This window comes from Mytilus galloprovincialis, chromosome 6, assembly GCF_965363235.1.
Source record: "Mytilus galloprovincialis chromosome 6, xbMytGall1.hap1.1, whole genome shotgun sequence".
In the NCBI taxonomy this organism is placed as follows: domain Eukaryota; kingdom Metazoa; phylum Mollusca; class Bivalvia; order Mytilida; family Mytilidae; genus Mytilus; species Mytilus galloprovincialis.
In genome coordinates, this window is record NC_134843.1 from 54946423 (window position 1) to 54959625 (window position 13203).

The window sequence follows — 13203 nt, forward strand, 5'->3', positions numbered from 1 at the left end:
AAAATTCAAAATTAAATATTCTTATGTTATATATCTCCGGTTGAAAAACTGAATAGACATGTTTTTGCAGTTTATATCTGTCTCTGTGTGCTTTTTTATATGAACTGTAGCATTGTCTCATAAATAAAACAAAATCGTTCGTCATTATTTCGTTATTAAATAACAACCAGTCTGACATCGCCGACGTTATAAAATTACAAGGGGGAATTAAGTTTCTCGTGCTAGTAGGGGTGAAATTGGTCGGATCCTTGTTAACACGCCATCACGCTGAGGGGAAAAATTTGGATCATACCAATTTTGCCGTGGGGAAGTTGGATCAATCCAGTGCCCCCCGGAAAATTTGGCATGGGGAAGAATGGCTATAGAACATCGGCTGACAAAGCAGTCATCAATATGGTGGTGTTATGCCGTAAATACTACACGGACGTTCATACGAATACCATTTAAATTTATCAACATTCAAGTCAGTGCGCTCCGGAGAGAGTCATATAGAAAAGAAACGTCATAACCTCATCACAGCTTAATGCTTGTTCTAAATATTTGAAGGTCCCTACTATGTATTGGTTTCCTAAACTACACATAAAATATCATTTCATCTCTGTGTGTTCAAAAACTAATCTTTCAGTGCGTAAAAAAGTTCCTCAACTACTACCAAAGAACTTATCATAAATTGTTGTGATAAAATATATAAATAAAGTTTTAATTTTTTTAGGAGTGTAAAAAATCTTTAGATGATCTAGATAAATTATGTGTTTTTAATGGTCCTTTTGATTCTGTTGACAGTTTGGACTTTTCTACTTTTTACACTGCACTTCCACACAAGCTTATCAAACAAAAGTTTTCCTATTTATATGAATAGTCGTTTGGTAAATATGAATGCTGCAATTCATTTAAAGTCTTCTCCCCTAATGAGAAAGGTATATATGCTAGATATTCTTACTAGAGGTGTGATGAAATGATAGAAACTGTTAAATTGCTTTTTGGTAATATTTATGTACGTATCGGCAACAAAGTTTATCGACACGTTGTAGGTATTATAATGGGCACTATTTGCGCCCATTTAATAGCAGACTTGTTACTGTTTACTATGATATACAGTTTATGACCAAACTCAGTAAAGACCTGTCTTAACAACATTTAATTGATGAATTCAAAAATTTTGATGATATTTTTCTTTAAATAAATAATAGATTTAAATTTTATAAATGTACTGCAGACATTTTACCCAAAGGATTAATCAAATTTAAACTGTAATAATTGTCCTTTCCTAGATTTAGATATTTCGGTTTAACACGGGAAACTCCACACTAAAATTTACGACAAGAGGGACACTTTATCGTTCCCTATTGCTAATGTTTCCCTTGAGAATGGTGATGTTCCTTTGACACAATCTTATGGTATTTATGTTTCACAACTAGATAGCTATGACCGTGTCTATTGTGACGTTTTGGAGTTGAATGAACGTAATTTATGTATTACTGGTATATTGATAAACCAGGGAGTTCATTATAACAAATTACTTTAAACCTTTGCTTAATTCTTCCATAAATATAAAGATTTGGTTTTGAAGTTTTTTTGTTCCTGTAGACAACTTATTTCAAACGGGCGAGCTCATCTTCATTTTTACTGAAATTTTGTTTACCGTTCCAGTCAGTTTAGAAACGATCCTGTTCAATGTATCAATCCTTTAAATAAACTTATTCTAAAAGTTTACCAATTCAACACTATAATTTGAATATTGTTTTTATTGATATTAGTATTTATTTTGTTATCAGCAAATTGAAAAAGCAAATTAAATATTATTGTTACATACATATACAGATTCAGGTATCTACAATCTGTTGGTACCTGTATCTTGGCAATGCACAAGCTCGTGTTTTTCTCTGACTGTTTATGACGTCTTTACAATAAATCCATTGGCCTTTTATAGCTGACTATGCGGTATGGGATTTGCTCATTGTTGCAGGCCGTACGTTGATCTATAGTTGTTAACTTCTGTGTCAATTGGTCTCTTGTGGAGAGTTGTCTCATTGGCAATAGTACCATATCATCTTTTTTATATTTCTTATTTGTTTAACGTTATTATATTTTTGTTTTTAATAAGGCCGTTAAGTTTTTCAATTGAATTGTTTCATATATTTTATGTCAGTAATGAAAAGAGTCGACTTAGATAATGGGTATTTCTCGTTGTTGAAGATCGTACTGCTGCTTATAATTGCTTAAATCTTCTTTATTTGAACTATGGTTCTTGCTGACTTGTTTCTTTATTTTGAGGCTGACTTCAAACACAGACCATTTTGGAAAGAATGAAAAGAAGTTAGTAATATCCTTTTACTTTACTCACCACTATATAGATGATGTTTCCAGATAATACAAAAAATGGTGATTTTGTTGAACGAATCTATCAAATCGAACTAGCAATAAAGTGTACAAGAGATACTGTCTTCATATCTTGACTTACATCTAGAAATTGACAAGGGGGTCCGTTAAAACAAAACTTTACGAAAAAGAGAGGATTTAATTAAGCTTCCCAATTGAACACTCTATTTCTATGTAGCAACATTCCAGCAGCCCCTGTAAACGGAGTATATATCTCCCAATTGATACGATATTAGCGGGATTGTATTTCTATCATGATTTCCTTACATAAGAACGAACTATAAAAATCAGTTGAAAAAGGCATAATTCATCAGATTGACAAAAATACAAGTGCACGTGGACCAGGTACTTGTACATCCCCACAAAATAAATTTATAGCATTTGTTTATGTTACTGTTTCTTTGAAATGTGTATGGCCTAATTTACACTTTTGATTGTCTCCCATATATTGATCACTCTATCTCGGGTTCATTAGAATCATCACAACGATTTATGCGGATGCAATATTCTAAATGCTTTACTTTGCAATTTCCTTCAGTCAAGACAATTTGTAATAGTTGATTCTATTGGTTTCAATTATTGATGCTATTTTCTCAAACAACGAAAATTGGTACCCACGGATTAAGGTGCTTTCACAGTAAATAGACATAGAAAGAAGTGGTATGAGTGCCAATGAGACAACTCTCCATCCAAGTCACAATTTAAAAAGTAAACAATTATAGGTTAAAGTACGGTCTTCAACACGGAGCATTGGCTCACACCGAACAGCAATCTATTAAGGACCCAAGAGAATTACTAGTGTAAAACCATTCAAACGGGAAAATCAACAGTTTAATCTATATTAAAACTGAGAAACAAAAAACACTCATGAACCACATAAGCAAACGACAACTACTGAACATTAGAGTCCTGATGCAGTGATATAGACAGTTTTAATGATACCAAACCTTCTCCCTTATCTGAAACAGTAGTTTAAGATCACAACATAGAAAGACACACTATAAAAAATCAATTGGAATGGCTTAACTCAATAAAAAACGTAGTAACATAAAATATGTCGTGACTACAATCTCGTTTCCTTTTCACGAATGTCACCTACCGAATTAGACTACTTATCGGGTTTATTTTCGATCTATGTGTATAAATGTCCCTCTTGTATATTTCACTCCTCTTTGATGGTTGTTTTATTGATATTCATATCTCATCTCTGTGGGGTTTTGTTAGGTTGCCATAAGGTTTTCTTATATACATGTCATTCTTCGTACTACATTTGTATAAACTTCAAGATTTACCTGTATTATCAAAACCGTTTTTTTTTCAAAATTGATTATTTTCAAAGGGTTAAATATTTCGCAGTAATGCTTGCTAGTGCTTTGTTTGGAATAGTTTGTTCACTTTTTTGCCTTGAATGTTTTTCCGTAATACTGTAAATTCAGAAATTAATGTAAGGTTTTTATTATTGCGAATAATGCGACAGGGTTGTAAACGCAATAATTTAAACTCGCATTTTGAAATATATTATATGAACTTAATAGAATTCTTTTTCAAAATCGTAAAAATTAAAATCGCATTTATGTCTAAAATGACAAAATCGCAATAACAAAAGCACGCAATAATATTTGAATTTACAGTATTTGATTAACTGTGCATTTGCATTCAGATATCGCAGATCAAATTTATTCGTTTATATTGTGTTTATATACGTTTTTTTATTGAGTTAAGCCTGTCAATTGATATTTTATCGTGTGTTTTTCTATGTTGTGATGTTATGCTATTGTTTCAGAAAAAGGGAGAAGGTTTGGTACCATTAAAACGTTTAATCTCGCTGCAAATGTTTGCACCTGTCATAAGTCAGGAATCTGATGTACAGTTGTTGTCGTTTGTTTATGTAATTTATACGTGTTTCTCGTTTCTCGTTTTCTTATATAGATTATACCGTTGGTTTTTCCCGTTTGAATGGTTCTACACTAGTTATTTTGGTCCCTTATAGCCCTTTGTACCTTGTTGTTCGGTGTGAGCCAAGGCTCTGTGTTGAAGACCGTACATTGACCTATAATGGTTTACTTTTATTAATTGTTATTTGGATGGAGATTTGTCTCATTGGCACCCACACCACATCTTCTTATATCTATCAAAACACTCCTGTAAGCAATGTTTAATGTTTTCGAACACAAAACAATTCTAAATGACTATTTGGTAATGCTTGTTCACAAAAAATATAGAAAACAGTAGAGTTGGTATCGCTTTACATCCATAATGTCACTTAAATAATATCTATAAAATAGTACACTAGTAGATAAAATCATGAATATTGAACATGGAAATTGTGAAAGTGTATTAGAGACAACAACCCGACCGAATATCAGAAAACAGCCAAAGGTTATCAAATGATCTTTAACACAGCGAGGAAATCCCATACCTAGAGGCAGGATTCGCCTGCTCCCTAAACAAAACATTTACTAGTTCAGTAAAAGTAGACACAACACTAAAGTCTGAGTCTATATGATCTTTTAGAAATATTCATATAATGATAATTATAACTAAAGGAGAAGGCACTTACAAAATGTCATCCACAGTCAACATTGACATTCAGTGATTAACAAAACGTCATTCACAATCAACATTGACATTCAGTGATTAACAAAATGTCATCCACAGTCAACATTGACATTCCGTGATTAACAAAACGTCATTCACAGTCAACATTGACATTCCGTGATTAACAAAACGTCATTCACATTCAACATTGACATTCAGTGATTAACAAAACTTCATTGACATTCAGTGATTAACAAAATGTCATTCACAGTCATACTTTAACATGCAGTGATTACACAAACAATTTCAAAAGAGACGAACATCACTTCTAACACGATAAAACTTGCTTCTTCTTTTATTCAAAAAGCACTTCATAAATTCGGTATATTATAATGTTTTAATTAGTGGTCGAAATAACGACTGAAAATCAACATTACATAACTAGCAGTCACAACTTGGTGGTCACAATCACACATTGGACCGATACAATGTGTGTCTAGCGGTTTTAAGTTTTAGGTCCCTAGCTTTCAGAAATATCGTCAGATCGGTTATTTTATCGTTTGTATTATACTCTTGAATATTACATTTTGACTTAATGTGGATTCACATAGCAGTTGGTGCTTTTTGATTAATTCTTGTTCGATATATGAAATTTCAACTTTGAATATGCTACTGCACATATCTAAATATATATTCCAGATATCTTAATTACAACAAGATACAATCTATAGAGAGTAATACGTTCGTCAACATGACAAATTTGCATTATCTGTAAGTAACGAAGTCACTTCGTTTTTTGTTTACTTTTATGCATTTTATTAAATCTAAATCGGCGTCCAATTAACGTAGACTAAATGTGAGATGGAATCTTATAGGCAAAGTTGGCCGTAAATGAATTTGGCTATTTATTTTAGTTATTTTTTTACATATAGCTCTTCAACGGTTTTGGTACATATACATCTTCGGATTTCAAATGTTTGGATTTGAGCGTTTCTGATTAAGGTAAATCCAGAAAAGCGTCTCGGACGCAAGAAATTATTAAACGTGTTGTTTTTAATTTTATAACTAGTTATATCATTCAAGTTGTTTAAATTGAATGGTAATAAGAAGGTTATAGATTATTTTTATTTAACATTCATCTCACTCTCGTGTTAATTTAAACTATCAGCAACAAGTTAATCACCGATAAAGTGACAGCAATTCAAAAGACTTGGACCAACACTTTAAATGCTAAATAAAAAAGCTTATTTTCAACAACAAGAATACGACATTTTTGGCTTTTGATTTTAGCCATGTATATCTTTTATATTTGTAATTTAATTTAATGTTCCTTTCAAAACTTAAAAGACTGGCTGTGTTCTTAAGACAAAATATGGATTAAGAGTTGAATCCATCTCGGTATACATAACAGCTGTTAAACATAATCGAACTACCTTCTTTTTTTTATCATTTAGGCGACTCTACAACAATGAAATATCTACAATACAACCGCTCGCATTTACAAATCTACCAAGGCTTTATGCTCTGTAAGTATATTTAATAAATATTTTTATTGACTTGAATCTAAACTGTTAAAAACAATGATGAAAAACTTTTAAATTTGAAAATTGCTATTCACAGAAATTATAAACGTATGAATAATTTTATAATTTCACATGGGGAATGTTGGCATACAGGGTTAAATAATAAAATGTATGTTAGAATTAATTTCTGAAATAGACCGAGATTTGAAATTGTCCAGAGGTTCTTTAGAGTTTTTAAGAATCCATAATGATTAATACCCCTACGCGATTAAAATAATTGTGTCGTTTGTCGTTCAAAGTATTTTCTAATTTATAATAGAACTATACCATAATGACATATAATAGAACAATAACATAATGACGGGGTCTTTCAATGTACAGATTCACGTTATAAGAACCAAAGAAACACTTTTTGGTTCTACTTGTTCTATCTATTTAATTTGCAATCTATAATAATTTTATTGCTATTGAATATTGTTTCCATATTCCAGATATCTTTATAACAACAAGATACAGTCTATAGAGAGTAATACGTTCGTCAACATGACAACTATATATGAACTGTATGTAATAAAAATATTTCTATTTTTATTGGAATAAAATGAATTTGATGAAACCTAGTTAAGCGTCCTATTAAAAGGGGCTTTAAGGATGGATCTTGAAATAAATCAAAATAAGTTTTTCAACATTGCATTATATTAAAAGAAAAAAGGTTTATGATGTATATTATCATGCAATATTGATTGAACACTTATATTGAATAGAGGAGCCTCGGTGGACGAGTAGTCTTATCCTAATTAACTAGGATTGTCATTTCTCCTATCAAAGGTCTTTGGTTTTCTCCTGTCTCTCCGGCTTCTTTAACCAATAAAAACTTGCCGCCACGACATAGCCTAAATGTGCTAACAAGTGGCGCTAATACACCAAAATAATTTAAAAAAATAAAATATATTGATTAGGAGCCACACATTACCACATAGTTTATCAATGATAAAGTGTAAACAATTCCTCCACAGTTTAAGGTCACAAAAATTGAATATTATACCACACAAAAACGTACTTCCTCAAATTGTATGACATTTTTGGATTTTACATTCTTCATGCCTGTTCTATATTCTATAGTTCTGTAAACAGGTCATCTACAGCGTTTTATTTGGAAGAATAGTTGCGTGTTAATGACAAATTATGAAGCTAATAAATTTTATATGTATACTTGACTTTAATTTATTGCCAGAAAGTCGCCTTTTAAGAATACTTTATCTTTAAGGCAACTCTACAGCAATGAAATATCTGAAATAAAACAGTCAGCTTTTATGAATTTACCAAACCTCCGTTACCTGTAAGTATATGTTATATATTCCTATGTTATCTAAGATAAACGTTCTAGCAGTGATAATTAAAACTAACATAATATTATTACTGTTATTAAGAATTCTTTAAATGTCTTTAACGTTATTTAATGTTGTTACATGCTCACTAATTTGGTGAGGTTCTTGTTGCGTAGTCTCTAGTTTTTCATTTAGTATTTTGTGGAGTAATTTGTATTTTTATCAGCCCCCAAGGGTGACTGGGGAATAGAAATATGGTCACTTGGTCTTCTCCCGACCGGCAGTAAAACGCTTGCCGAAGTGGGGCGTCCGTTTGGCTGTGCGGGATGTATTTAGTTTGCAGTCACGCCCGGACAACTCTTTGAGGGCCCGTAGGTGGCCTGTTGCAAGGCAAAATTTCTGTTCCTATCCAATATACCCTCATTTTCCAGTGGCAGTCCAAATTTCCCCGACCATCATCCCAAATGGCCTCTATTATGACAAGACCTACCTATTGTATTTATTGTGAACTTGTTCTCGTCCTGAATATGCATGAAATATTTTCCACTGGACGTTAAGCAACCAACAATCAATCAATGTATTTTTATCGTTTTTTATGTTTTTCCCGGCCATGTTAGTTCCTCGTTTGAATTTTAAGCATTAATCAATATCATTGGAACAGTTTTATGACATATATATACGATATATGTTTGCTACACTAACGACATGGTTGCAAAGTTTTTTAAGTCGTGAGATATCAGAATAGTCGCCAGATTTGTATTCTACACAGCGGATTCACATAACAGGCTTATTGCTTGAGACACTTATTCTGGTGATGCACCAGCACTGAATTGTTTTGGATTTCTTTTTCTTCGATTAATGAGATATGAACACAAATGACTGCTATTGCATACATTTATTTATTCCAGTTATATTCATAACAACAAGATAAGACTATAGAAAGTAATACTTTCGTCAACATGACAAATGTGTCGTATATAAGTACGAAGTTATGTCGATATGTATGTAACTTTGTCACATAAAATGGATTACGTGAAACCCAGTTTGCCTTCAAATAAACGCAGACTAATTGGAAGATAAAGGAGTAGGTCCAGAAAGACCCCTTTTTGGCCCCAAAATATAGCAGTTTTACAAAATTGTTAAAATATAAACTTTCAGTTATTTATTGGACAGTATAATGCTTCTGCTACATAAATATGGGCTGTGTTTGACAATACAATGCACATATATCGGGTACCAGCACCATAAAGTCATGCTACATTACTGAAATCTTCACAATTCTAGCATTTTAGTTAAATTTTAGACGGTTTTCGTGTAAAACGAAAGTGGCCGCATTCGTGTTCATCCTTAATATTGAAATGTAAGTTGTATTTTATGATAATACATAACATATATAAAGGTTGAGGATGAACACGGATGTGGCCACTTTCATTTTTGACAAAAACCATATGAAAAGTGACATTTTTCGGCATATTTGGTAGATTTTTCATATTTGAGCTTGAATTGGATGGTTTTTAATGACCTAATCAATTCAAATCTTTCACATATACTAACTGATTCAAATGAAATAGACACTTACGTGTTTGAAAAGTGGTCAAAATATTTGGTCAGAATCGGTCCTTACCGGACCTACTCCTTTTAGAAAATAGGTCCACTTATCAAAGTTAGGAAACAAGTTCATGAGGCATCGCCATTTTCATTTAATATTGATTAAACCTTTGTATTGATTCAAACCAACACATGACTTTGCGGTATAGGCTTTGTTCATTTTTGAAGGCCGTACGGTTACCTATAGTTGTCAATTTCTGTGTCGTGTTGATCTCTTGTGTAGAGTTGTCTCATTGGCAATCATAATATATCTTCTAATTTATAAATGATCGTCTATTAAATGATTGAGTGTACAGCAATTCAAATGTTAATGTATAAATCAGGAATCGGCCTTTTTCATCAACATTTTTGATATTTTTTGCATTGAACACTCTTCTGGTATTTCCATTGATTTTATCTATTTCATCTTTTTTATTATTTCTGTAACCAGGTCGTAGATGTCTTTCAGTTTGCTTATGTATTTGGTTTTATTCCATATTTTGTCGTTTTGATAAAACGGTTATTTCTTTTTTTTTATAGTTATTAAGATTATATTACAATGTTGACTTCTGTATACCTATTATGTCTGTAAGTTTTTCTAACAAATTGTTGTCAATATAATGGAAGTCTATGCGACTGTTAAACAAGTGAAAGATTCAGCTAGCTATTAAACAAGATTTAGTCCATCGGTTTTTGCACAGATATATCGATGCGCCAGATGTTTTCTCCTTTGAGATTTCTTCTTGGTTGATTTATTGAATTTGAACACTGAAAACTGATATTGCAAATATTTGTATATTCCAGAAATATTTATGACAACAAGATACAGGCTATAGAGAGTAATACGTTCGTCAACATGACAAATTTGTATCAGCTGTAAGTATTGAAGCCATTTCGACTCCTTTGAATATAAAATGCATAAGATAACATCCAGTTTTGCATCCATTGACATAGACTTAATGTAGCATGAATCTCGGAAATAAGTCAGCTGGTTCATGTTGTTACACACTGAATTTAAAAAAAAATGTTCATGAGGCATCACCATTTTCATATAATATGGATTAAGCTCTAAAATTTATTAGAAGTAAAACAATGACGTCTAGTTTATCAACTATAAAGTGTATATCCCGCGAAGATCAGTATGAATAAAAGATCAATCAGGATTGATTGATTGATTTTTAATGTTTCAACGCCACTTTGAAGATCTTTTTTTTGGTTTGAACTCACAACCAGTGTTGACTGATTAGTTATAGCAGTAGTAGAACTACTTATATCACCTGTCCATCGAGGCTCTCTTTTCAATCAGGGAAACGCTTCATTCATAACAATTTATGACATTGTTATCCCCCCCCTCCTTACAAAAGAGAAACGTTTGACATATTGCATCAATGTCAGTATACCTGTCAGCTATTACCCTTGCTTACTAAATTTTATCTGACTGACAAATGCATTTCAAGAATATTTCATCTTTTAAGGAATCTCCACAACAATGACATATCTACAATAAAACAGTTCGCTTTTGTTAATCTACCACGCCTTCGATACCTGTAAGTATATTTAAAATTTTGCTACTTAATATCAACTGAAGCTAATGTTAACGTTAAATGAAAAATAAGAGAAATTCTTACACCTCGAAGAATGCTGAACTAAAAAGGATTTCAATGTATTGTAATGTGGTTATCTGCTCACCCTTTAGGAAAATAGAGTTTTGGTGATGTTTTTGTTGCTAAGTATGTAGTTTTTCAGTTATTGTTTTATTGTCTTTTTGTCTTTTTATCGTTTTTTAATGTATTGTCACGGCCATCTTCGTTTCTCTTTTGAATTTGGAGTATCGCCTTGATATTAATCAACTTGTTTTATAACGTATAGGTTCTTAACTTAATTATATGTGTGTTGGTTCCTTCATGGTTGAGGTCCTCTTATTGCAGTTTTCTGACAAAATGGCGTTTTTTTTCTCCAAAATTGATTGCTATTACCTGACAGATTCGTGGTTCGTATATATATCTACTGTTAGTTGTATATGAACGTAATTATAACCTACTTGTTTAACTTGTATTTCCTTCTCATAATAGTCTTAGTCTTTCATACCACTTTATTAAATCTTTGAAAACAAAGGTTTCAAGATTCTATGATAAAATTTCGAAAATAATACACAGAATATGGTATAGATAACACTTAATTTACAGATTAACACATAAACAACAAGGATACATTTGATGTTTGTCTCTATGAGTTAATCAAGATTGTTCGCTGAATAAAACGCACATTACATACGATTAAAAAAATATGATTCTACTTTGTATATACTTTTCTATATTTTTACACAATTCTGCTATTAACATTAACATTCGCACATCAGTAATGAAAACGACCATATACTACTGTTATGTAAAGGAAAGGTAAACACATTAGGTGCTGACATACCTAAGTTTTTCGTTTGATGAATTGTCTGTTAACACCTACCTATAAAAAAAAATGAATTATTCAATTCAAATCATTATGCTAACTATTTAGTTACAATCCTGATACATTTCAACTAACAAAATAAATAAATGATCGAAACTTGACAAGAACAGTAGCAGTTTTTAAATGTATAAATCTTGTAAATAGATTGGAATGAAACACATCAAGATAAAAAAAATCACAAAAATCTGATGAACTGCAATTTGAGAAACCGGGAGCCTTGGCAGGGAATTGCACAGTGCATGCGAGTTAATGATCTGTCAAAAAGTCAGAGTCGTGAATATAACACATTATACATTGTTAAAAATAATATGAAAAAAAGGAAAGTTTTCATTCCAAATTTACAAGAATGTTATGGTGTGTTTTAGTAAAGATACAATATCTGTTAAAGAAGTGTGTGTAGTTTGAACATGGACTAGCATAACCTATTACTGTGGATTCAACTATTTTCGTGTGTGTCAATTTTTGTAATTTGAGGGAAAACTCCAATTTCCTGGTATTCACGTTATGAATTTAAAAAACAGATGTAAAGTTTTAATCAAAGTTTAAATAGAATGGTCTACGTATAAAAATACAAATAGTTTGTCTTAGGAAAAGATAAAATGAAATTCTCTGTAATTGACGTCATTTAGCTGTTTTCGTTTTTTTATAAGCTCACTGGATGACCACTAGAGCTTTGCCTATCACTAAGCGTTCGTTACCCGTTGTCTTGCATCGCAGTCGTGTTTTTTTCATATCTTCTCCTCTGAAACCACCGAGGCACATTGAATCAAACTTAACCTTATTTATCATTTTTGTATCTTGATCAATTTGGCCAATGATTGTGTCTGCCTACCAGGAAGGCCGACATTAATAAAATAAAACATAAGGGTAAAATGCAAGGTAACCTATCATTTTGAAACTCTGGAGCCACAATGATAAGAATTATGAACTGAAGTCCATTTAGGTTAAAACTGTCAGACGACTTCTTTTAAGAGTTGTTGCCCTTAAATAACGAATGTTTGCATTTATAAATTGTTCCCTATTATCTTAAAAAGACGAAATATAGACGAAACTTTAAATAGCAAATATGATCAGCTAAACAAAAAAACAAAAAAACGAATAGGTATCAAGACCAAAACTGTCAGACGACTGCCTGTTCGAGTTATTGCCCCTAAGTGACAATGTTAACCACATTTTTGCGTTTTTGTCTAATATATTGAACTGTTATGAATGAAACTTTAAATAAATAATCGGCATGGCAACATTACAAATAAATCTAGCTATCGGACTTATTGTTTCGTATCTTTAATGATATTGATGCTGTTATCTCAAAAACTATAATCGATAGATGAAAAATATTGAGAAAAAAAAAAAAACGATAAGCACGATAAGATCTACAAATA

The 13203-nt window shown here is 31.6% G+C and overlaps 1 protein-coding gene across 1 annotated transcript in view; it reads left to right on the forward strand.

Moving 5' to 3' along the window:
- Positions 1-13203, forward strand: part of LOC143079903 (uncharacterized) — a 270874-nt gene that overhangs the window by 131395 nt on the left and 126276 nt on the right. The window contains exons 17-22 of the mRNA XM_076255530.1: positions 5617-5688; positions 6372-6443; positions 6932-7003; positions 7708-7779; positions 10160-10231; positions 10831-10902. Of these exons, the coding sequence (XP_076111645.1) occupies positions 5617-5688; positions 6372-6443; positions 6932-7003; positions 7708-7779; positions 10160-10231; positions 10831-10902 (432 nt within the window). The remainder of the gene's footprint in view (positions 1-5616; positions 5689-6371; positions 6444-6931; positions 7004-7707; positions 7780-10159; positions 10232-10830; positions 10903-13203) is intronic.